The following is a 25,862-nucleotide window of genomic DNA, read 5'->3' as shown; positions in this document are numbered from 1 at the left end:
TGCCACAAGGGGCCGAATACCTGTGTCATGCAAAGTATCAAATAGTATTGATGCCACGCAGGGCTCGAATATCATGGTCACGTAGGACCAGCCAACATTGTTTAAAGTTCTTTATGCAGACTTACCAAGTCAATCTAAATTTTGGATTTCTGAACGAGTTACATTTGGAACCTCTCCACTGGCTCCCGCAGTTGTATCACCTTCAGTTGCATTCTCCTCCAAATTAATGGGTTCAAGGGTTGATTCCCGAGCAGGTGATTGTATGGGATGAATGTCAGTTGGCGTATCCTCCCTCGCATTAACAAAATCTTCAATCTCCTGCTCAACATCAACCTCTGGGGACTCCTTTTATTCCTGAGAAGCTGCTGCAGAATGTCTACTCGGCAGATCATTTTCCACCCAGAGAGGAGAGTCTTCAGCGATACCAACTTTTGTCAGACAAGCCTTCCAGCTGGCAACCCAGATCTGGTCCTGTATGGCTGGCATCTGTTCGACATAACTTGCTGTTATGGCGTCGAAGCCCTTCTGGTATCCATCTTCATAGGCCGCCTTTTTGGTACTATCAATTTCGGACAGTGCTTGGCTGAGACTCTCCTCAGCAGTTTCAAGCTTTTCCTTAGTACCTGCTGCTTCCAGTTTTGCCTTGTCTCTCTCTCTCTCCAGTCTTGTCATTGTTTGAAGCTGCCTTGTGTTATCTTTCAAAAGCCTATTGCGCTCTTGCTCGATCTCTTAAAGTTTTTGTCCCAATACGACCATTTTTTGAATGAACAATGGAATACCAAAAGAGTTAATGATCAAGTATAACACAAGGGTTGAAACTTGTTTAAGGAAAAGTTTTTGTTATTACCTTAATACCACTGACGAGACCAGTGGCTACAAGGCGATCAGGTGGGGATCCGAATTCTTTCTGCATATCAACTGGGAGTAACAACCCTTGAGCCAGGGCAAGTGCTGTTTCTGACGAACTAGCACTGTCTCCAACGTGAACGGGACGGTCTCCCCTACTGAATGGAGGAGTCCATGTCTGGGGAAGTAATTGAGTAGTTGGCGACGTGGGGTGATGGGTTTCTATATCTGCTTGAGAAGCAGTACTAGCTGGGTCTTCGGATCTAGGCCTTTTATCTCGATGAGCGTCACCAGCATCGAGAGCAGAATCCGCTCCTTGGGTAGATGAAGGGGAGCAGGTAGAACCTCCTCTGTTGCGACGGGGTACGGGAGGAGCGTTCCCAGTAGAAGCTACCCGACCAGATCCACGTCCCCGAGAAGAGACGGTGAGAAAGGAGCTGAGGTTTAAGGGCTGACGTGTCATAGTGCTTGAGTGTGGAGGAGATGGAGAATAACCTGAAGAGGAGGATTGGCTGGTCACGCGGCTGGGAGCTGACTGTTCGGGCTGTGGTTGATAGGCAGCCTGTCTCAGCAAGGGTCTTCGAACTCTTACCCGAGGTAGCGGAACGCCTTCTGAAATAGGGACTTCACCCAACTGCCCGGCGATTGTCACTCCACCACTAGATCTTAGACTCCTCGGCTGTGGAATGGTCGAAGTTGAGGCAGCACTGGTACTTGGGTTTGCAAGTCTTATATCGATAACACCTCTGTAATAGGGATCGTATCCCAAAAGCACGTCAGCGTTCCGACCCCGACCAGCTGTTGAGGTGCTGGGTTCACCTGAATACTTCAAAACCCTGTTAATCTCAGCTGTTCGGATGTAGCTTGGTTCACGTCTTGGACGCCTATTAGCATTCTCCGCTGTAGGTCAAGGCATAAACAGAGGTTAAAATAAGCAGAAGTACAATAACAAGGGAAAATGCAAAATGCATAAATGAAAAATGAGAAGCATACGTGGGTATCCCCATATGTGGGGGCAATAGAGGCCCATCACCTGACCATCCTCTCCTAGTGGCTCAAAGCCTCCAGTGACGTAGAGGAAATCGATTTCATGATCCCGAGCAGAGTCTGGCAGGTTTAGCACGAGACGTTTTTCTGCCCTTCTAACTTTGAAGTAGTAAGTATTGTATTCAGGGTTTAGTACAATGCTGTACCACCACTGAATGTCCCAAATTCCTAGCTGGGTCCCCAGAATCCTATTCAAAGCTACTACTCCCATTATCAGCCTAAAAACGTTTGTTGATACTTGCATGGGGGTGAGACGGTACCAGTTTAGGATCTGGCGGAGTAATGGGTGAAGAGGAAATCGGACTCCACCTTCAACAATGGCCACAATAGGGATACACATTCTATCCCATAAGCCACCATCCCTATCTGCTCCTAGAGGGGCAAGTTCGAGCCCCACATTATCAAGAATGCTATACTCAGTCCTAAATGCCGCCATGGCAGTTGGGGTTTCACAGAGTTTCCTAAACTTACTGGGTTTTGGAAGATTTTCATCCGCCATGGATACGAAAGAAATGAGCAGGATAGAATCGGAAACTAGGTGCAATCGAAACCCTAAAAAACCAAAAATTTGGATCGAATCTCAGAATAAGACACAAGAAGGAGCAAGAATAAGAAGTCTTACGAAACTATTGCAGTGGTTCCCTGGAACGCAATCGAATTTGCAGACGACGGCGATGGCGGATGTGAGGCGGGATATATTCGCCTGGTTTTAGAGAGAGAAAGAGAAGGCTCAAGCTTTGGAGAAAAATCCAAAAAACATCCTCTTTGGGATTTAAGTGAAAGAGACGGAGACGAAACCATCTCGTTTCACGCCGTTACAAGTAAAAGTAACGGAAAGCAAATGTCGTTCTGACGCCGTTCGAAAGAACGTCAGTTCGAAATTAATGTTAGGCATACAAAACGTGCCACGTGGAGTCATTACCCCGAAATGGTATAATGACAGAGGCGCCAAAAGCATCAATGAAGTATTAAATACAATGACTGCACGGGATCAGAAGACTTTGGTCTAAACATTCGTTTCTAAGCTTCATATATTGCCCCCGAACAGTGGCAGATAAATGAAGCTAGGGAGCAATTGTAGGGAGGTATTCCCGAACAGATACATCTAGTTGCCGAACACGTGATATTTGGGATCACACGGTAAGTATGACAGGACTTATCACCGGGCAATGTGGTGAACGGCGATATGAACCAATGATATGGGAAGTCATTGATCCATGCAGTCTATTCGGCTGATAAAGACAGAAGACATGTGAGGTCATTTGTCCAAAACACAACGATAAAAACCAGTTGCATGTGAAGTGACTGGTCTATACAGTCTGTTTGGCGATGAGACAGCCGAACAGGGAAAGAAATCCAATCAGATGTTGGAGTAAAGGAAACACTCTGGAAGGGTCCAGAAACGGTGGTATTCCGTTAAGGAATAAGATCCCGAGAGAGTAGGATCTAGAAAAGATACCCAACGGGAATGGGATGTTCGGCCCGTTATGGAAAAGAGTCCTACAAGGATTAAAGTAATGAACTAGTTAAGGAACGAGAGTCCTTGATATCCAGGGTTTCCTATACGAAATAGGAATCCTAGGGCAACAGGAAAAATTGGGCAGCAAGCATCCATGAATCTATAAATATAAGGTAAACCTAAAGGTGAAAGGTACGCAATACGTTGCATTATTTGATATTTCCTACTGATAATTAGGGTTTATTGACAAGTACGTGATACTAACTTTGCCATTGGAAGGCCTTTGCCACAAGAGGCAGAGGTGCATTCACCCCCCGTCTATTTTGCAGATTAGGGTTCCGACGACGAATTAGGGTTCCGATGAAAAGGCACGAATAAGCCGTTGCAATCCAAGGTGATCCGAAGCATCAATTGTTTTCATCCCCCTACACCTAGAATTGGATCAGATTGAATTAAAAACGAATCTTGAATTTTGGGGAAGAAGACTTCGGGTTCTTTGATCGGGGGACCTTAGGATTGAATTGGACGATGCTTGGTGATGCTACGGGTTGTAGGAAGAGATTGGAACGGTCGAATCGAGTTTCGGTTGGGTCTTGGTACAGAATCCACTTTTCTCTCTCTCACTTTCTCTCTCAAAACTCCATGGATTGGAGTTTCATTCTCTCCGATTTTTCTCTCCTTTCTGGACTAGTGGGGCGTGGGGAATATTGTGGTATGAACTAGGGTCGGATTAATGAGGTATATATAGGAGAATTTTAAAGAAGTTGTGGCGGTAGTGCTAGGCGGTACGCCACTTCTCCAATTTTCTCGAGGATCTCAAAAGGGCCAATGTATCGTGGTGACAGTTTTCATTTCTTTCTGAATCGGATAACTCCTTTTTGTGGTCTGATCTTCAAGAGCACATGTTCTCCAACCTGAAAGGTCAATGGTCTGGTCCTCTTGTCAGCGTAGCTCTTTTGTCGACTTTGCGCGGTTAGGAGCCGTTGGCAAATGGTTTGGATCTTTTCTGTCGTCTCTCGGACTAACTCTGGTCCTAGTAAGCTTGCTTCTCCCAATTCAGCCCAACAAACTGGCGAGCGACAAGGTCGCCCATACAGAGCTTCGTATGGTGCCATGTCTATGCTGGATTGATAGCTGTTGTTATAGGCGAACTCAACTAGGGGTAGGTGTCGTTCCCAACTTCCTTTAAAGTCCAAAACACAAGCGCGGAGCATGTCTTCTAAGATTTGGATTGTTCTTTCGGATTGTCCGTCCGTCTGTGGGTGAAATGCGGTGCTGAGACGAAGGTCGGTTCCTAAAGCTTTCTGCAGGCTACCCCAAAAGGTCGACGTGAATCGTGAATCTCGATCACTCACGATGGATACGAGTACACCGTGTAATCGCATGATTTCTCGTATGTAGAGCGTGCTGAGGGAATCCATCGAATCCGTCATCTTCATGGGTAAAAAGTGGGCGGATTTGGTTAAACGGTCAATTATCACCCAAATGGCGGTGTTTGATTGTGGAGACCTTGGCAATCCTGCCACAAAATCCATGGCAATATGTTCCCACTTCCATCCAGGTATAGGTAATGGTTGTAGGGTCCCACCGGGTTTCTGATGTTCCGCTTTTACTTGCTAGCAAGTGAGGCATTATGAGACGTATTTGGCCACATCCCTCTTGATTCCAACTCACCAGTACTGTCGGTGGAGGTCTTGGTACATCTTGGTGCTCCCTAGGTGGACGGCGAAGTTGGAATGGTGGAATTCCTTAAGTACTGCTTCCCGGAGGGTACCGATGTCTGGTACAAAGATTCTTCCCCGGAAGCGGAGGCTCTTATCAGCGTGGATCTCCCACCCGGCTGCTGATGTTCCAATTGAGAGTTGATGCCGGATGAAGTCGCATTCTTGTTCAAAGGTTTGAGCTAAAAGAAGTTCTCGGTGCAAGGCTGGAGTTGTGACTATGGCGAAGAGACACGCGTCAGTGCCTTCTGCGGTTGGTTGCAGTTTGAAGCTGTTAAGGTCCTCCATCATTTTCCACTCTCTTATGGCTAAACTAGCCACTTGTCCTCGGTTCTTGCGACTCAGCACATCAACGACTACGTTTGCCTTTCCAGGATGATAAGATATTGTGAAGTTGAAATCCTCCAAGTATTCCACCCATCTCATTTGTCTCATGTTTAGCTCTTTCTGGGTAAATAAGTATTTCAAAGTTTTGTGGTCCGTAAATACCTCGAACTGCTCTCCGTATAGATAGTGTCGCCAAGACTTTAGGGCGAATACTGCTGCTGCCAGTTCCATATCGTGAGTTGGATAGTTCTTTTCATGCGGCCTCAACTGTCGGGATCCGTAAGCAACTATTTTTCCATTTTGCATGAGTACAGCTCCCAATCCATCTCTAGATGCATCGCAGCACACGGTATACCCTGCGCCTCGTTCAGGTATGATCAATATAGGAGCGCTAGTCAGCCTCTTCTTAAGTTCTTGGAAGGATCTCTCACATGCTTTGTTCCATTCAAACTTAACCCCTTTTTGGGTCAATCGCGTCAATGGTTTTCCCAAGATGGAGAAATCCTGTATGAATCTTCTGTAGTAGCCGGCTAATCCCAAGAAACTTCTAATCTCGAACACCGTAGAAGGTCTTTTCCAGTCCATGACTGCTTCTACTTTGTTGTCGTCGACTAAGATTCCTTTCTCTGACACCACGTGTCCTAGGAATTTGACTTCTTTCATCCAGAATTCGCACTTGCTGGCCTTCGCATACAAATGGTTATCTCGAAGTACTTGGAGGACAATTCTCAAGTGGTTTTCGTGTTCTTTCTCCGTTGGAGAGTATACAAGGATGTCATCGATGAACACTACCACAAATTTGTCCAAGTACAGCGTGAAAATTTGGTTCATCAGGCACATGAAAATAGCAGGAGCATTGGTTAGACCGAACGGCATGACTATGAACTCGTAGTGTCCGTAACGCATGCGGAATGCCATCTTAAGTATGTCACAATCCCGAATTCGCAATTGGTGATATCCAGATCTTAGATCAATCTTCGAGAAACAAGTTGACCCTTTCAGTTGGTCGAACAAGTTGTCTATTCTCGGTAGAGGATATCTGTTCTTGATGGTGACCTTGTTGAGTTGGCGGTAGTCGATACAAAGTCAGAGTGTTCCTTCTTTTTTTTTGACAAATAGCGCTGGAGCTCCCCATGGTGAGGTACTAGGTCAGATAAAACCCTTTTCTAGGAGTTCCTGTAGCTGTGTCTTCAACTCTCGTAGCTCTGCTAGAGCCATTCGATACGAGGCCATCGATATTGGAGCCGTGCTGGGTTGCAACTCGATGGTGAAATCCAATTCCCTTGGTGGCGGTAATCCTGGTAATTCCTCTGGAAATACGTCCTCGTACTCGCAGACGACGTGAGGGAGGCCCAACTCCATTTGGTCTGTTTCCTCCAATTTGAGACTCGCTAACCATCCAACGAGCTTCCTATGCCACTTTGTTTCGTGCGCATGGGGTGCAGATGGGTCTTGTCTATCCCCCTTAAACTTGAAACACGTTCCATCTGGCGAATAGGCTGTCACCATCTTTCGATGGCAGTCTATGACAGCTCGGTGTGCAGTCAACCAGTCCATCCCGAGTATGACGTCAAAGTCCGTCATTTCGATTACTCGTAAGTCGCATGTTAACCGCAAGTTCGATACTTCTAGTTCGCACCCTTTACAGATTAGTACTACCGGAATCTTACCCCCTAGTGGTGAGGTCACATGCATAGTTGTCTTTAGAGGTTCAGTTTCTAATCCAAGTATAGATACACATGTGGCAGATATGAATGAGTGCGAAGCTCCAGAATCAAATAGTGCTTGAACGCATGTAGTAAAAAGAGTAAGGGTACCTTGGATTACTGCATGGTCCATCTCCTCTTCCGTCCCTTGCAGCGCAAACACCCTTCCAGCATTGGGCTGGATTGGCCCGTTCGATCCTCTGTTCTGAGTTGGCGGTTGGTTCCACCCACCGCGAGGCTAGTTCTGTTCTCCGGGTTGGTTACTATTCCAAGTTGGTCTAGCTTGATTCTGATTCCCAATTCCTGCAGCCCTGACTTGATTTTGTGACGGCTGTCCCCCCTGGCTTCCAACTCCGATCAACTTGGGACAGTTGATCTGGATTTGTCCTTCTTCATGGCAGAAATAACAGCGACGGACTGGGTATTGGTTCTGGGGAAAGAGGTTGCGGTTTGGTCCAGGATTAGGGTTTGGACCTCGGTTTATTACTTGGATCTAGTTTGGATTAGGGTTAGGGTTTCGATTGAACCCTGGGTTGGGGTTCCTCCAAGCTGGGTTGGATTGTGATGGTTGCGGGCGAGGGTAGTTTTGGTGGTAGGGTTGGGAGGTTGGGGCACTCCTTTTGTTAGGGTTGGTGCGGATAGGTCCTCCAACTGCAGGTATTGCCTTCTTTTGCTCACGCCTTGTCTTGAAATCCACGTTTTCTCTCTCTATCTTAAGTGCGCATTGCACCACTTGTGAGTAGGTGGGAAGTGTCTGCGCCATCACTGCTCGGCGTGTCTCATTGAGTCCCCACTCAAATTTTCTTGCCTTGTCGTCATCAGTAGGTATGATTGTTGTGCCATAACGGGACAGTTCTTCAAATCGTGATGCGTACTGGGTCACGGTCATTGTGCCATGCTCGAGGTTCATGAATTCCAAGGCCAGTGCTTGTTTGACGGGTGTTGGAAAGTACTTGTCAAGGAAGATTTTCTCGAACCTCTCCCAAGTCATTGTTCCCACATCATTGGTGTTCTTCATCAGGTTCCACCAATGCTGAGCTTCACCTTGCATCTGATAGGTGGCTAGAGCAATTCGATTGCTGGCTTCTTGAATATCTAGGGTTTCAAGAATTTTCTTGATTTCTTCCAACCAAGCTTCCGCAGCTGTGGGGTTAGGTTCTCCTTGAAAGTAGGGAGGGCAACGCTTGCAGAATTCATTTAGTGCCTGACTTCTGGTCATTGGTCCTCGAGGTGTGTGCGGGGCTCCACGCTGATTCTGGTTATTTGCAGTCCCAGCGGTAATGAATGCTTGCATGAGTTGGACTAGTTCGGTAGTCCCAATTTGGTTGTTGAGTTGAGGGGCTCCATTTTGTCAATTGTTTTGCTCGTTATTCAGGTTGTCTCTCGTTTCCTCCATCTAGATATCGTTATGTTATAATTTAGTAAGGGGGGGTTTATTATGAGAACATATATATTTGTATAAATTTATTAAATACATGAAAACAGAACATCATCAGAAACTTTTCTTTTATTAACAAAACGAATCAAACACATCAATCATGTTAAAATATACTACTCAGATGTGTAGCTACTAAAAGTCAAGATAATTCCCACTACCACAATTGTTCTCTTAGGAAGAAACAAAACATAAAATAAAATAAATAAATAAAAATGCTGCGCATAAATAACTAGTAGGTGCTAAAGAAATCGATCAATCGAAAAGCATTAGAAAATGCTCTCTTAGAAGACTCTGCTTTTCGATGGTGTCCTCTGTGAGCCCGTAGCAACGCCATGTTACTCGCCATAGTGGTTCCTGCTGGTTGGGGTTTGGGTAGTTATAAGGTTCTAGGCGGATGGGTATCTCTGCATAGGTGATGTGATCGGTGAAGTCGGCATTCTCTAAAATGATACGATGTTCCTGCTCGGGACGGGACCTTGCGACTCGTGAATAATGGATGTTGTCGGTGTAGTGTTCCCGAAATCCTTGAGGTACAGCGATGAGATAGTATCCATTATAACATGGGGCTTGGATCTTTACTAGCCCTAGGTAAGCTGATTGTGCCCTGATCTTAAATGGGCAAGGGTATAGCGGTTCTAGCTGTATATAGACCCAAGTGTTTGGACCATAGTCAGAATGGTGTCCTACCCATGGAATTCCTGCGGGTCAAGCCATCTTAGGACGAGGTGGAGGGTCGGCATCTATGACTTCACACTCACTGTCTGATTCTTCCATTGGTACGGGAACTGGAGAAGGTAGAGGTTCCTGCATTTCGAGCCGTTGGCTAGTCAGCCACCACTGCAGCTCGGCATCCATATCTCTTGGTGCATCTATGGGTAAGAGCCAGCCATAATCATCCATCTCCGGTTCTGCCAAAAATCCATCTTCACTGTCAGTGCTGTTTTCTGCATCTTCTTCTAATTCTGGCTCATCATTGCCCATCTCTTCATCCTGGTTTTGCCCTTCCTCTGGTGCTATTGGCTCCTCCTGCTCTGGCTGCCAGGGGCCCAAATGGTAGTCGTGGTCTAATCCTGGAAATGGAGGCTCTTCTGGGTCTTCTTCCTCCTCGGGGGGTTCTTCGGGATCCTCTTCTTGCTCAGGGGGTTCCTCAGGATCTCCCTCTTCCTCAGGGGGTTCTTCGGGATTCCCTCGCGGTCCCACTTGTACTCCGAGGATGTAGGTTAGTATGCCTCGTATCTCATGGTCTTCAACGGTGGAGCGGGTGACGGCGTCGGCGAGAGCTGAAATCCTTCGGTGAGCCTGTCTCATCCGATATAGGGTAGGGAACATTCCTGCCAAATAATCATCTCCCATTGAAAAATCTGGGGTGGCTGTCATGAATGCCTTTAGGTTTTCTACTTCCGCAGTTAGCTGGGCCATCTCATCCTCCTCCTAAATATTGGGAGGGTTATGGTTCCGGTCTGGGGTGGGAATCGGAGGCTGGTTATTCATATCCCTATAATATGAGTAATAGGGTTCGCTCTTGATATCAAAGCCTGGTATGCTTTCTAGAATATCATGGATTTCCTTCTCGAGGTTAGCCCTTCTCCATGGGCTTGGATGCTGAGCCGTGTATACTTCCCTCTGGTTTGGCGGATTCGCCATCAGCTGCTGATATTGAGCATACATAATTGGGAACTCAGTATGTACGTAAAGTCTCGAAAAGAGAAGTCGGATCCTACGGTGTTTTCCAAGAAGTCCTGCAATCTGCTCTATTCATCGGCTAGTTGGTCTGCAAACATGGGGTCCATCTATAAAAGCAAGAAAAATATATTTATCGTTAGGTTTCGGTATATTTCAAACAGTGTCATTTTAAACTTGTAGTGAAATACTTAATCTAATGTGATCTACCCAAACTACCCAAGGCCGATGGTTTGAACCTAAGGCTTTGATACCAAGTTGTGACGCCCCAATTTTTGGGAATAAAATCGAAGACAAAATATTAATTTTTGAAAATTAGTTAAATTAAATTCAAAATCCAAAACGGATAATTCATCCTAAAGATTCATCTATTACAAACCATAGTAGAAATACTGAAATTAGTCTTTGTAGTAATAAACTAAACAAAATAATCGAGTCGTCTTCTAGGTTTGATATGGATCCCAAGCATATTCTGGCTCGACTCCCATCTCTGGATTCTCCTCTGCATAGAATTGCTCACTTTCGGAATTCTGTGTCTCTTCCTGATTTTCTACAAAATCTGGCACGGAAGCCAGGCAATCCGTACCTGAGTGAAAGAGTTCACCCCGTAGTATAATCCAACCCAGCTACCCCTCTTACTTTATAGTTAGCAAGCAGCAGGATAATAGTAGTGCGAAAAAGTAAAACAGAGTTTGTTCCACATAAACAGTTTATTACTATCCATTAACTTGACGTGTAATCTAAGATCTCCTCCACGGGATCTTTCCTCCCCAACCGCTAGCTATGCCCTATCCCATGAGCTCACTTTCTTTTGCTGTCGCGGATTGCACCTAAGTTATGTACCCAGTGTGTATCCCTCTCATTACAACAAAAGAAAGCTTATCATGCCCGAATAATAATTAGGGTTCGCCTATCTTATTGCACCACATCACAATCATCATATTCATCACTGGGCTTACTTTGCCAGTATCAATTCATCACTGGGCTTACTTTGCCAGTTTCAAACCATCACATCCAACTCATCACATCTCAAAATCCCGCTTGCAGGCATTCTAAAGAAAATAAAACTTTCCAATTCATCCATTACCTAGCATCGTCTAAGTGAACTCTATTCACATACCACCCCATGTTTCTAGGGTCCATTCTAACATTCAAATCAAGTGTCGGTGCAATATACAATTAAATCAAATAATAATTAAAATAATTAACGAGCAATGCAATCACACAACTTTTTATGAATGGGTCATTGCCCTTATTCTTGTATGGTACAATGTCAATAATGAAGTGGAATTTTTATAAAAAATTAATAAAATATTTTCTAGGCTCTCATTAATTATTTATAAGTAATTAGATTTATTAAAAACTAATTAAATACATTAATTAGATAAAAATATTAGAATAATTAACATGACCTTAATAAGAGTCCTAAAGGTCCTATGCAACCAGTTGCGTGTAAAAAAGTTGGGCTCGGAGGGTCGTGGAATTAATTTAAATGAAAGCGTTAAATAAAGTGACCGAAAGTGAAGTAAATAGATACTCCCTCCGTCCCAAAATGTTTGTCCGGTCCGCAAAACGGGGTGTTAAAAATAATACAATTTTTGCAAGAAAAAATCAAAAGTTTTTTAACAACTTACTAGATATCAATGAGTATTTTTAATTTGTGTAAAAAGTTTGAATTTTTTCTTGAAAAAATTGCATTATTTTTATCACTCCGTTTTGCGGGCCGGACAATCATTTTGGGCGGAGGGAGTAATAAATAATTTACTATTAAAAATATGCTGAGATTAACAAAGTTTCATCTTCAGGATGTATGGAGTCTAAATAAAATTATTCGGGCGTTAATAATAAGGTTTATAAGGTCGTAAAGTAATTTCGATTGGAAATACTATAAAAATAACAATAAATAATAAATTAAAAAAATTATTAAATTAACAAGTTATCATCTTTGAGATGCAAGGAGTCTAGAAAAAAATAGTTTGGGTGTTAATACGTTGTTTGGAAGGTCGTAACTATTTTTCGTTTGTAAACTTTGAAAGATAACTAATAAATAATTTAATAAATAGATAATTAAATAAAAAAATGACCTTAACAAGTTATGATCTTTGAGGTATAAAAAGTCTAGGAAAAATAGTTCGGGGGTCAAAAACGGTATTCGGGAGGTTGCAAAATTGATTCGAACCAAAACAACAGCTGCCGCAAGGTCTGACCGAGTCAACCTTGCGGCTAAGCATCTAACCGCAAACTCAGGCCTGGTTCTTGCGGCCCGAAGGTTGCGGCCGCAAGGTCGCGTCCAGATTTCGTTTTTTCATCTTTTCGTCATGGTTTCGATGCATGGGTCCATTCGGGACATAGGGTTAAACATAAAAACACTTAATATATTTAGAGGAGAGGTTGGAATGGATTATAATACCTCGAATTGGATCGGGATTGAATTAAAAATGAATCTTGAATTTTGGGGAAGAAGACTTCGGGTTCCTTGATCGGGGGACCTTGGGATTGAATTGGACGATGCTTGATGATGCTAAGGGTTGTAGGAAGAGATTGGAACGGTCGAATCGAGTTTCGGTTGGGTCTTGGTACAAAATCCACTTTTCTCTCTCTCACTTTCTCTCTCTAAAACTCCATGGATTGGAGTTTCATTCTCTCCGATTTTTCTCTCCTTTCTGGACTGGTGGGGCGTGGGGAATATTGTGGTATGACCTAGGGTCGGATTAATGAGGTATATATAGGAGAATTTTAAAGAAGTTGATAAAATTGAGTTTAATAAGGACTCTAACTCTTGGGCTTTGAGATGGACGAAAATAAGGGTGAAGGTATGATCAGGGAGAGAAAGTAAAGACTGAGTAGGAGATGGAGAGATGGAAAGAGGTTGCATGCATGCATGCAATTTTTTTTAAAAATATATATAAAAGTAAGATAATTAGGATAGGATAATTATATTAGTATATATCTAATAAGGATATTAATTTTATTATTATGAATATTACTTTTTAAATGATATTATAAATGATAAAATTACGGGTCGTTACATTATCAAATCAAATGGGTTTGACTCCGTGAGAAACGCTGGTCCATTCGGCATCGTTTTATGCTTACTCGGAGATGCGCACTTCTCTTTGGTACTACTTGTAGATACTAAAATTTTGGCATAGCTTAATTGCCGTCCGATTAATTAAAAAGAACAATTAATTTTAATTAATTAAAGTCAAATGTTGGTCAAAGTCTGCAAATAAATATTGGGCTCACCAAAGTATGGGCTCAATCATTTGAAAGAAGTGGGCCAGACTAAAAATAAGATGAGCTGACTTAATTGGCCAAATGGACCATGAAATTGGGTCAACCCAAAGACATGGGCCCAGTCAAATTTTTCTTGGGTCAAGTGCTTCGTCCGTCAATATATCAATATATATGATCGCTCCAAGCGTAAGGCTAATACGTCATTTGAAACATAATAATCTGGAAGTCCGGGTATCGTACCCAAGGGAATATCATCACGGCTCGATTGGATTTGTAAAAGTAAGATTCACGGCCTTGAGACGGCCAACTTTAAGAGTAGTTTGAAACGGAGAAAATGTGCGATAAAGAACAAGTTTTAAAAACTATTTAAACTAAGCGGCTAGCTCTATGAGATTTCAAGACTCATAACTCGAATCAACCAGTTTTTCTCTTGAATTACTCGGTTTAAAATACGCATCAACAATCTTCCAAACTGGAAGATTTATCATTATGCCCATTTTATTAGAAAATGAGTCAAAACACCAAACAAGTTCTAGTATTCATCTAGCAAACACAATGGATGACATAACTCTAAGTATCATGCGTGGCAAGTAGACTCTCTCTTTGCTACGCAAAATCAAAGAGGTTAACACTGTCAAGTTTTGATAGACAAACACGAACTAGATTTCAACTAAACATGAAGATTTATTGAAAAAAACATGATCAATTCAAGTCATGGTAACCACCCCATGACCAAGTCTAATTAACTATTCACTCATGCTAGGAATTGAATCAATAAAGCTAATTATGAAAATCATAACCGAATTCAAATTAAATTAGAGATTTTTATAAATCAATAGTGCAGCTACAACTTTAATGAAGAGTTCAATAACAAACGACAACTAAGGGGGTGTTTCCGGTAGTGAAAAATTTGTAAATTTTTATTTGTGGTTTAGAAGTTATTAGGTGTTTCCGGTAGTTAATAAGTTGTTGAAAAATGTCAAATTATTTCCGATAGTGAATAAGTTGTTGATGGTTTGTGAGTAGAGTTACAATAGCAAAAACAGTTTTTGTTAACAAATTTTTTGTTACTGGAAACGAAATGTGAAAATGTTGAAAGTTTTTTGTTAGTGGAAACGAAATTAAAAAATGTGTTAAGTTCTTTGTGATTTTTGTTAGTGAAAACACCTCCTAACTAACATGGAAAAGTGCGAATTAACTAAGAACAAATGAAGAACAATAAAAGAGTAAGCAACAAGAAAAGAAATCTAATCTAGATTTAGAAAATGTAGCCTATCTATCCTCCCCATTGATATTTGTGAGATAAAGAGATATTTATACAAGCCCATTTCTCTCTCATAAAATATTTCAAAACGTCCTAAAAACTGCCACGAAACACCTCAGTATCGATACAAGGGTTTCTTGTATCGATACCAAACAGTTTTGAACAGTTTCTCTTGGCCGTCGTAACTTCTCAGTATCAATACACCAAAACGCTGTATCGCTACCCAATGGCTTCGAGCTCACTAGAATCTGCTTACAAACGGGTATCGATACAGAGGTTTCTTGTATCGATACCGAACAACTATCTCTGATTCTTCAGCTTCACAACTCCCAGCAGCTTCCACAACACCCACCAGCTTTCACAACATCTTATTTTCATTTCCTAAACTTAAGTAAAGATTACATTTTAAACATTTCTTTTATCTTTTTTTTATTTTAATTTATTTAATGAAAATAAAAAAGTATCCCCCATTTGGAAACAATGGCATTACCAGAAATTTGAGATTTATATCTAATCAAAATGTTGACCCCCAGCTTTTAGTGTAAAACAGAAAATAACACGTTTTTCTATAGAAGAAATGACTCAAAACATGACATTGCTTTTCGAATAAAACCTTGCAATTTTAAAGTTGCTCTTAGAAAAATTCAAGGATCAATTACCGCAATTTTTTATCTCGAAAATCGGTACTTTTTCGAAAAATCATTTTTCCATACTTAGATAAATTTTAAGGGCCCGACAGGGTCCTCTTTGGTTCCTCGGATACTTAAACGCACTCGGGCCATCCATGGTGTTAAAACATGCCTTATTCACGCGATTTACCTAAAAATACTAAAAGCATACCTTACGTGCAATATCAAAGAAAATACTAATTTTATAAACTTAAATATGATAAAACTAAATATTTAAGCACTAAGAATATGCATTATTGAGTGTTTATTATCACAATACACACACACACACACACACACACCAATTTTTCTATCACGTATCCCTAATTTTAAATAAAATCCGCTCCTCCCTTTGCCGATCGAATTGTGACTATCCGAGCCGTTCAATGTGTTCAGAACATGATTTTAAGGGTATTCGCGAGAAATCAACAAAAAAATGATCGGGAAGGGCTTGATTTGAGCAGTTTTTTTACTGAACCGTTTAATAAAAACTGTTTGAATAAAGTCTTTTCCGGTCATTTTTTTTCTGATTTCTCGCAAGCACCCTTAAAATCACGTTCTAATCACATTGAGCGGTTTGGATCGTCGAAATTCGATCAGAAAAAGGGAGGTGCAAATTTTAGAGGGTATGGATAGGAAAATGATATATATATACACACACACACATGACGGTTTTGGGGACACCAAAGAAACATCTCATAGTTTTCAATTAAATTTTGATGATTCGAGCCGCTCAACATGATCAGAATGTGATTTTAAGGATAACCATGAGAAATCAGCAAAAAAATGATCGAAAATGGCTTGATCTGAGTAATTTTTAGCTTAGATTTGACGAACAGTTCAATTAAAAACTGCTAAAAAAAGCACTTTCTGAAAATATTTTTTGCTAATTTTATGCTTGCACCCTTAAAATTACATTCTGCATACATTGAATGGTTCGGATCATAAAAATTTGACCGAAAACTATGAGATTGAGATTTAGAATGATTTTATTGGTGTATATATACAGAAATTTTCACATGCGGACCAATGCGGACCTCCCTTCCCCGATTAAATTTCGATAATTTGAGCCGCTCAATGTATTCTGAACGTGATTTTAAAGTATTAAAAAAATTGAAAAAAAAGACGACCAAAAAGGACTTGATTTAAAACGCAGAGGCTTGTTAAGTTGTTAGTATGTTCTTTTCTTCCGGGGGGTGCAACCAACTTGCTGTGTGCGCCATTGTTGCTTTCACTTTTAGGAAAGTAGAGGTTGCAGGGGGGAGGAAACAACTTTTTTTTATTTTCCTTTTCTTTTTGGTAATTTGATGTTCGGATTAATTTACATACATTTTGTCTACTTCTGGGGTTGTAAAAGTAATGACCGGATATAACTCTCAATGCCTCCATGATTGGAAATGTTTGGCTTCCGTAAAAATCTGTGAACTCATAAAAAAACACTTATTACTTTCTCAGAACCATTTAGCCAAACCCTTTTCGGTTGAGTAACTACTTTCTTGACATGTACGACCTTTTTAAAGCTTATTTTCGACGAAATAGGCTAACTTTTTTGACACGGTAAGTAGTCCCCACACGTCATCTGGTTAATTAGTCCCCACACGTCATCTGGTTAATGGTGCTGATGGCTTCGAGACAAGGAAAAGAAAAACACGGTGGAATACTAGGAGTCCGAATCCCTTGTTCGACCTGCCTGCTCCACCCATTTTGGTCGTTGATCTTGCAAATCAAAGGGTTGAGAAAGGCCGAATATTTTTTTTTCAAAACAACATCATTTTAGAACAAAACATGCTTGGTTCATCGCAGCCGTTGATTTACAAAATTAACGGCCGAGAGAAGTGGATAGACGGATCGAACGGGAAGAGTCGGACAGGGGATCTCAAGGCCAATACTAGTACCCATACATACTTATCTCATGTGGTTCCCCTCCACTTTTGTATTTGTCCAGTGACTCCGGTCCCGTTCCCGTTCCCGTTCACTTTGAATCCTTTTTAGTAGTAGTTCTTTTCTTTTTCATTTTTTTTTCCCGGTTATGCGTCAACTTATATGCACCTAGAGTAATTGTGAATCCTAAAATTAACGATGGAACAAATCTTTTATAACCCAAAAATTTGAAATATTTAACTTTCATGAAATTTGAACTTGTCAAACCCCTTGGGATCCAATTTTAGCTCACTTATGTCTCATAAAGGTGACTGAATCTCTGATAATAAAAAAAAGGGCAAATTTCACTGACCTCCCCTGAGGTTTCTGACACGAACAGAAACCTCCCCTGAGGTTTCTGAAATAACACTGCCCTCCTCTTTTACCTGAAAATACCAAGGGACCCCCCTCTCCGTTAATTGGACGTTAAAAACGGATGGAAAAGGTTATTTCTCTCTCCACCCACTACTAAAACTAAACTAAACTCCCAACCAAACAAAACCGATGTTATTGTACTATATTTTTTACAATACCTATACTACCCTCACCAAACTCTTTACCCCTCTTATTTATAAAATATAAAATACAAAAATCACTACACTTTGTACCGGTTTCATTTTGAGATTTTGTCCTTATTTAAAAGGATTCACATTTGTTAATCTTCTATCAAATTTTTGTGAATTATTAGTTCGTCTTGATAAGAGGAATTGAAAAAGTAAAAAATTAAGATTTTTTCCAAATATTTTGAGAAATTCAATATTTTGGGTAAAAATAATAATTTTGTACTATTTTAATTCCTCTTGTTGAGATAAGCCAATAATAATCCACAAAAATTTAACGCAAAACTTGCAAATACGAAAAAATTCAAATATGAACAAAAATCAAAAAGCCTAAAAATCCTACAAACAAACCCCGTAAAAATCAAAAAGCCTAAAAATCCCACTAACAAGCCCGTACCCTCCATTGCCAATAGTTTGTTTTTTGGTTTTTAAGGGATTTGTTTGTGAAATTTTTAGGCTTTTTAGTTTTTGTTCATATTCGAATTTTTTTCATGCGGACCTGTTTGTGGGATTTTTAGGCTTTTTTATTTTTGTCCATATTTGAATTTTTTTTGTATTTACTAGTTTTGTGTTAATTTTTGTGGATCATTGGTTTGTCTCAACGAGAGGAATCAAAAGAATATAAAATTGTTACTTTTATCCAAAATATTGAATTTCTCAAAATATTTGGTAAAAGTCTTAATTTTTTTACTTTTTCAATTCCTCTTATCGAGACGAACGAATAATTCAAAAAAGTTTGATAGAAAATTAGCAAATGTGAAACCTTTTAAATAAGGACAAAATCTCAAAGTGAAACGGGTACAAAGTGTAGTGATTTTTGTATTTTATATTTTATAAATAAGAGGGGTAAAGAGTTTGGTGAGGGTAGTATAGGTATTGTAAAAAATATAGTACAATGACATCGGTTTTGTTTGGTTGGGAGTTTAGTTTAGTTTTAGTAGTGGGTGGACAGAGAAATAATCTTTTCCATCCGTTTTTAACGTTCAATTAACGGAGAGGGGGTCCTTTGGTATTTTCAGGTAAAGGATGGGAGGGCAGTGTTATTTTAGAAACCTCAGGAGAGGTTTCTGTTCGTGTCAGAAACCTCAGGGGAGGTCAGTGAAATTTGCCCTAAAAAAAAGGTAACTGATGCTGAGGGATAGTCATGCCCCTCTCAAAAGGTCAGTACCGTGTTGTCCAGTCAAATGGGGCCCAATTCGGTCTCAATTGATCGAAAATATTTACTTTGTAAAGTTCATCACGGAGAATATGTATGCAAAAAATCAGCTCAATCGAGTATTATTACGTATTTGATCGGAACACATATAACTTGCAAATAATGGGTTACAGTGGTTTGATCTAGTACTTCAGATCTATTCTTTTCAAAATAAAAGTGTTATGATCAAGCACTTTATGATATCTGATCAAACTGATTTTTTGCATATTTATTATATGAGACAAGTTTTATGAAGTGAACATTTATCAATCAGAGTGAGACTCAAGCAAATCCCACTCGGTGGGGCAGCGGCACCATCCCTATGTCCACAGGGGACTAAGAATCAATCATATCAGCTTTCTCTAAACTACTTCAGTAAAATTCAGCTTTCTCTAAACTACTTCAGTAAAATTCAGCTTTCTCTAAACGATTTCAGCAAAATTTAGCTTTCTCCATCGATGAATCATATTTTTACAAAACACAATAAAAATGAAAGCATAAATATGATTTGAAACTTCATATGCCATTTTTCATACAAAAATGCTAGGGTGTTTGTGACATTGTGTTAACTTATTTCTTTTTGTTTTCATTTTGAATTTCAGTTTGTTTGGAGTCGATATGTTTTGGACAGGCCCAGCCCGTGGGCGGCAATACTTGAGAGGCCTACCTGGGGCCTCAAATTTTGGCCCAAAAGAGAACACGAAGAAACACCCAAACCACTAAATCAAAGTATGTTTTTTATTAAGGCTCCATTTGTTTGGGCGTAAAATATTTTTCGGTAAGATATTTTATCTATTTTTCGGTATTTGGTTATGTAAAAATGAGAAAAATATTTTACATGTAAAATATTTTTCATTAATTGGGTGAAAATGAGTTACCCTTAAATCTTTCATAAGTTATTTTTCGAAATGAATCCTCTGCTTTCTACTGCAATTCTCACTACTCAATTTCCTTGATCGTCAATCCTGACCAATGTTCAATTCCAATATTTTCAGATCTCTCCATTCTTTAAGCCTCCCCCTCTCTCTCTACACTAATTTGTTGATTTCTGAAAATATTTTTCAAGTGTCAACCAAATATTGAAAAATAAAAGTCTAAAATTTGTTTTATGAAAAAAATATTTTACATTGTAAAACATTTTACATCGAAACAAACGGAGTCTAAATTTGGTCTAATTTTTTTTATAATGAAATAATCTCTTATTATTATGTAATTGTGACAAAAATTTAAGGTGCCATTGAATGAGTTGCCTCGGGCCCCCAAATTCCTTGGGTCGGTCCTGGTTTTGGACTATTTATTCCTGTCAATTAACGAGAAAAATAAGAAAGGTAAAAAAAAAACTCAAACTTGAAAAAAGTTTTAGAAAAACTGTTCAAAAAATATGTTTGTTTTGAATTGGTATTATCTCCAGTAAATTTTTTAAAACTTTTAGTCATATTTTTTTCTTTTTTGTTCCTTGAGTCAAGAGAAATAAATAATTCAAAAATAACACCAAATAAAGAATTCTAAGAAAATAAGCTAAAACCCTCTTTTATAGGGTCATTTAACTATATCATTTTTTAATCGAGTTGATGTTTTATGTACAAGATTTTATAGCGGAATCCATAAACTACGTTTGAATAAAACTAATTGTTATAATTGTCAATGTCAATCTATTTTGTTATTTTTCTACAACTTTAGTCAGATTCTCATCTAATACTCTTACGTCTTGTTCTCCTTAGCATTTTTCTAAATCAATATCTAATACATACTTTTTCAATAGTCTCTTTTAAAAATATATTCCAACAAATTTCAGGAAATTATCAAGTATGACTATGACGATTGTCTTTTATTTAAAACTCAATTTTCTTCCCGACTCGGTTCCCATACAATTTGGGCTCCATCCAATCTGCTCCAATTTGGATCTGTTGTTGGCCAATTTCAGGTCTATGATAATGATCGAAACCGTTTTAGCTTTTTAAAGCTCATCGAGCATACAGACCCCGTCAAAAATCAAGTTAGACTAGGAAAAAAACTCACAAACGGCCTAAACTGAACTTCATCGACATACAGAGAAACAGTAAAAAACTGCCTGACGGTACTGGACAGTTTTTATAAACTGGGGGAAAGCCGAAAGCGGCTCGAAACTTCTCACACAAACACATAATAATAATACGTAATATATATAGAGCTCACTCTCCCTCAAGCCCTCTTCTTCCCCATTGGACACTTCCCATTTCTCAACCAAATCCATACCCTAGCCACACAACTGAATACAACCGAAGACTGAACTCAATACCGAACCCTAAACATCTCACACTTACCCAAAACAAAAACATCTCACACGTATACAAATCCAGTCAATTCCTCTTCAGTTTTTTTAAAAAAAAAAACAGTTCTAAGTCTAACCCATGTCCCAGCTGCCTGAGGAGGTGCTCACGGACATACTCTCCCGTTTGCCGGTGACCACCCTTCTCCAATTCAGGTGCGTTTCCGTGTCCTGGCGTGACCTGATCGACAGCTCTGATTTCTTTCACTTGCATCTCAACCGGTCAATCCAAACCAGAACCAATCGCAGCCTCATACTGAGGCAGGACAACCGCCTCTCCTCCCTGGAATTCGACTCCCTTTACGGCTCCGCGGTGATCGACGCCGTGCAGATAACCCACCACCCCTTGTGGTGTCAGGACTACGGGACCCACGTGTGGGGCTCCTGCGATGGGTTGCTGTGCATGTCCAACACGATGGATACCCTGGTCTTGTGGAACCCGTCGACGCGCAGGTCGAGGAGGTTGCCCTACGCATCGATCGAGTTCCAGAACTTGTCTAGGTACTACGAGAGTCGGGTTTATGGATTCGGGTACGATAGGGTTAGCCTTGATTACAAGGTGGTGAGGATTGTGGTGCTCAAAGGGATTGATGATGGTTGTTTCGATTTCGAGGTTAAGGTTTATAGTGTGAGATCGAATTCGTGGCATAGGGCTAAGAAGTTCCCTCAATACCCAAATTTGCAGAGGGCGGGTGGGGTGCTAGCTGGTGGTGTTTTGCACTGGGTTGTGACAACTGAACCGGAGGCCTTTAATCCTGGTTTGATTATCGGGTTTGATCTAGGTCGTGAGGAATTTAAATTAGTGCCACAGCCAGTGTATTCCGATGGGAATTTCTTTATGGATTTGCAGAGCTTGGGGGGATGTCTTTCGTTGATTTGCAATTACTACTTGGATAGGGTTGATATATGGGTGATGAAAGAGTACGGAGTGAATGAATCGTGGAGTAAGTTGATTTCGATTGTGCAACCGGGTGTGATTGGGCCTTTCCAGTATGTGATGCCCATTGCTTACTCACAGAGTGGTGAGGAAATATTATTGGAACAAGACACTAGGAGATTTCTTTGGTACACCTTAGAACGGGAGGCAATCAAGAATGTTACGATGCGTAGTTTACGAGGATTCTCGCAGGTAGAGATGTGGGTGGGAAGCCTTGTCCCTCTCACTGATGGAAGTGAAATTGATCCGAAGAAGCAGCAAGAACAAGAGGAGAAGAATATGTAAGCTAATTGACATGTTGTCTTGGTATTTTTTTTAAATTACTTTTAATCTATCTTGCTTTTGCTGCTTCAGTTGGAAATAATTTGGCTACTCTTAGTGGCACGGTGAATACGTGGTGCAAGCCATATGATATGGAAATACGGGCTTGATGAAATGTCTTCATTTGCTTCTTGGTGGGCTTTTTAGCTATGTGCACGTATTTATTTTTCTGTGTTATCAACAAGATTCGTGCATAATGGCTTGCAAGGAGTCTTTGTATGATCTGTTAATTTGCATTGCAATTGCTTTGAGTTCTCATCGTGGATTGATGGTGTATATATGGTTAGAGTTAAATATTTTAAGGCCTCTTTCTGGGTGACCCTCGTGTAGCTTTGTACCTCATATTTTGAATTTTGATCTCAGGGGTAATTTCTTGTCAAAGGGCTTCAAGCTGGTGCTATAAGCTTTCTGGAAGAGATAGCAGTGGAGCTTTGTTGGATAGGTAGGTTAATGAATGGCTTTCGTTGGGATCTCCATTTTATACGTCTTGGTTTGGTCTTATTTGGTCATAAAGCTCTTGTTTTACACTGTTCTGGTTAGAAGAATAGAGATTGGGTTATCTCATCCTATTTGATTGGAATGGCATTTGGTAGTTCTTTGAGCATGTGAAGAAGATCGTCCTGCAGCCCCTTCTCCCACCCGTTCCTTCCATTGTTCAGCATTAGTCCATTGACCAATTTAATTATTTTCACTCAGAAGTTTTCCACATAAGACGTCTTGTTTTTCTTAGGTCAATGCTGGAATGAGGCGACAGCGTTGCGTAGGAAGTTTTAGGGTGCGAGTAAAGAAATTGGATGAGATGTGCTTTTTGTTATACTTCCATTTCTTTTTTTCTTTTTTCTTTTTTGTGAAAAAGTAAATTACAACGAAGGTTAAGGGTCGGGGGTTTATGGTTTTTGGATTGTAATTGGGTAGATAAGGATTGAAAGCACAGCTGAAACCTGATATTTCATTACAAAGTATTCTGACCATTATTTAGATTTTCCAATTGCCAACACCTTGCGCTCAACAAGGAACGGTGCTTTCAAGAGAGATTATTTTAACAAGAGATAATGTGTATAATGTAACAGATTGGGATCTCCTGTTGATCAATGGAGGGAGATGGAAAACAGGTCTGGTGTAAACATTAGGGCATTGACTGATTCATGGATATTCAGACTAATGGGCTTCCACGTTCTTTTCATGTTATACCCGTAGAGTATCAAAGTAAAGATGACGTAGCTAATTTACGCGTCCCACAAACTAAGCAATAAGATCTGAGATTCAACTTGTTTCAAGTGACCTTCAACCTGAAATCTTTTCAGACTTAGTCTGGCTCATAAAATGTTGATCAGGTTATTCTCTTCTTGCAGGTACTTTCAATTTGGGTATGGGAAACTTGCTATGACAGGCCAGGAATCGTCACTAATTAGCAAACAATCAGCATTGGTCCAGGGCATGCTATAAGCTGCTTGTATTGGTAACAAACTTGTTGAGGTTACAATCTCCTACAAATCCTATGCGTTTCTCTTTTGCTCTTAGAGACAACTGCAGAACTTCTAGGACCTGTTTGGTATTTTTTTCCCATTACCCTTTTCACTTCTTTTCTTTCTGAAACTTTCAAAAACATACCTATGAAACTATACATACAGAACTTTCAAAAATAAAATTGATGAAAGCACGAGATTATGTTTTCTGTTTGTTTCATTTTCTTTTGAATTTGTAATCACTTATCAGGAACTCTCATTGTAGTATGCTGAAAATTGTGCTGTTTTTAGGAGATGTTCCAAAATACTACTTTGGCAACAGTTTCACGAAAACTTTTTGAGTTGCTTTTGTTTTATACGTTTCAAACCAAACCAAATCAAACAATGCCTAGCTCCCAATCAATTGGGGCCAGCTACATAAATCTGTTTTTTTTTTTCTCTCTCTCTCTCTATTGAGCTTTATCAAGAGCATCGAGTTCCATAATATTCAAAAAATCCTAGATCCTTTCAAATTACCACCTCCAATGTCAATTTTGGTCTTCTCTTCCCTTTAGTGTTACCCTCAATCGTACTGATATCGCTCTTTCTAACTACAGAATCAGTCGATCTACTACAAACACATCCAAACCACCTTAATCTATTTTCTTCGTCTATCTTCAATTGGTTCTACCCCTACCATTCCGCGAATGTTCTCGTTTCAAATTCTATCTCACAATTTTATCGGTTTTCAAGGACAATATTTTCCTGAAGCAATACCGAACAGGGACCACCGGAAGCACTGATAAAAAAAAAGAACTGGGACCGGAAGCTCTTTCCTTAACAGTTCTGCTTCAGATGGCTTCTGGGTGTACATTGGCAGAGGTGGTGCAGCTGTGACTCAGTTGACAAGTAGCTTTCTGCTAATACTGTTGATGATCCATGAGGTATTCCTTACAGCACGTACATGACTTTTCTGGAAGAGTCAGGATTTGCATCTTAAGACGGACTTCATGTACGAATGTTCTTTTTCTGGCCTCATCCCAATGTCCCAATACATGGGACCCATGGTTGTTTACATGTTATACTTGGTTTATGAACTTGTAGTAGCTGAAAAGCAGAACTGAGAATACAGACTCAATGTTGTATACTTGGTTTATGAGTATGTAGTAACTGAAAAGCAGAACCTGAGCTTAAGACTTGGCTCTCGGGGTTGTGCATTGTCTTTCCCTTTGTAATGATTTCTTGTTTAACCAGTAGGTAGGAAGAAACATTATGCTGATATTTACTTCAGCCGATATTACTTTGCAATTCTTCTTAGTTCATTACAAGTGGATTGAACTTCACTTCCAAGTTCCAACTATTTCGAGTAGAAATATGGGTTTTTTTTATTTGTTGTGCGATAAATGTGCATGATCTGCGAGTTAAGTTGCTACTGTTGTAGTAGTGCTTGAAATTGTTTCTGTTTGTTTGTTCTTGGAATTCGGCTTCGTTGCAATTAATGATGTTGGAAGGATTTATAGAGGGGAAGGTAAAAACGAAGAGGATGATGAAGTGAACAACGTTAATATTCTTCCAGTTGCCCTGTCGACGTTTTTCCCTCTACATATTTCTCACGGCCTTCAGTATAGAAACATGGAATTCATTTGTATTGACTTGCCATTCTATGTATTGACTTGCCATTCTATGGAGATATGTGTCTAGTTATCAGAAATGCATTAAGACATCTGCTTCCATACGTGCGTGATTATGGTTGATAAAAAGATTTCAGGATTTCCTAATCTGA

The 25,862-nt window shown here is 40.1% G+C and overlaps 2 protein-coding genes across 6 annotated transcripts; one reads left to right on the top strand and one right to left on the bottom strand.

Moving 5' to 3' along the window:
* Nucleotides 1-6,549: 6,549 nt before the first annotated feature.
* Nucleotides 6,550-8,325, bottom strand: LOC131306903 (uncharacterized). The gene is made up of 2 exons (XM_058333332.1): nt 7,771-8,325; nt 6,550-7,344 (listed from the first exon to the last, which is right to left on the bottom strand). Exons 1-2 carry the CDS (start codon nt 8,323-8,325, stop codon nt 6,550-6,552), a joined length of 1,350 nt encoding a protein of 449 aa, XP_058189315.1.
* Nucleotides 8,326-21,190: 12,865 nt separating this feature from the next.
* LOC131307657 (F-box protein CPR1-like) lies at nt 21,191-25,422 on the top strand. 5 transcript variants are annotated; one of them, XR_009194190.1, is made up of 4 exons: nt 21,232-22,594; nt 22,998-23,076; nt 23,987-24,110; nt 24,833-25,422. XR_009194190.1 is itself a non-coding variant. In XM_058334280.1 (3 exons), the coding sequence occupies exons 1-2, from the start codon at nt 21,459-21,461 to the stop codon at nt 23,035-23,037; spliced, it is 1,176 nt and encodes a 391-aa protein (XP_058190263.1). In that variant the 5' UTR covers nt 21,191-21,458; the 3' UTR covers nt 23,038-23,076; nt 23,987-25,422. The 5 variants fall into 5 exon arrangements, 3 of the variants coding, with proteins under 3 accessions (XP_058190263.1, XP_058190264.1, XP_058190266.1); XR_009194191.1 differs by having other exon boundaries at nt 23,987-24,186; XM_058334280.1 differs by having other exon boundaries at nt 21,191-22,594; nt 23,987-25,422.
* The last annotated feature ends 440 nt before the right edge of the window (nt 25,423-25,862 follow it).

This window comes from Rhododendron vialii, chromosome 11a (assembly GCF_030253575.1).
Source record: "Rhododendron vialii isolate Sample 1 chromosome 11a, ASM3025357v1".
Taxonomy (NCBI): Eukaryota; Viridiplantae; Streptophyta; class Magnoliopsida; order Ericales; family Ericaceae; genus Rhododendron; species Rhododendron vialii.
The sequence above is the reverse complement of the archived record's forward strand: the minus strand, read 5'-3'. Positions and strand labels throughout refer to the sequence as shown.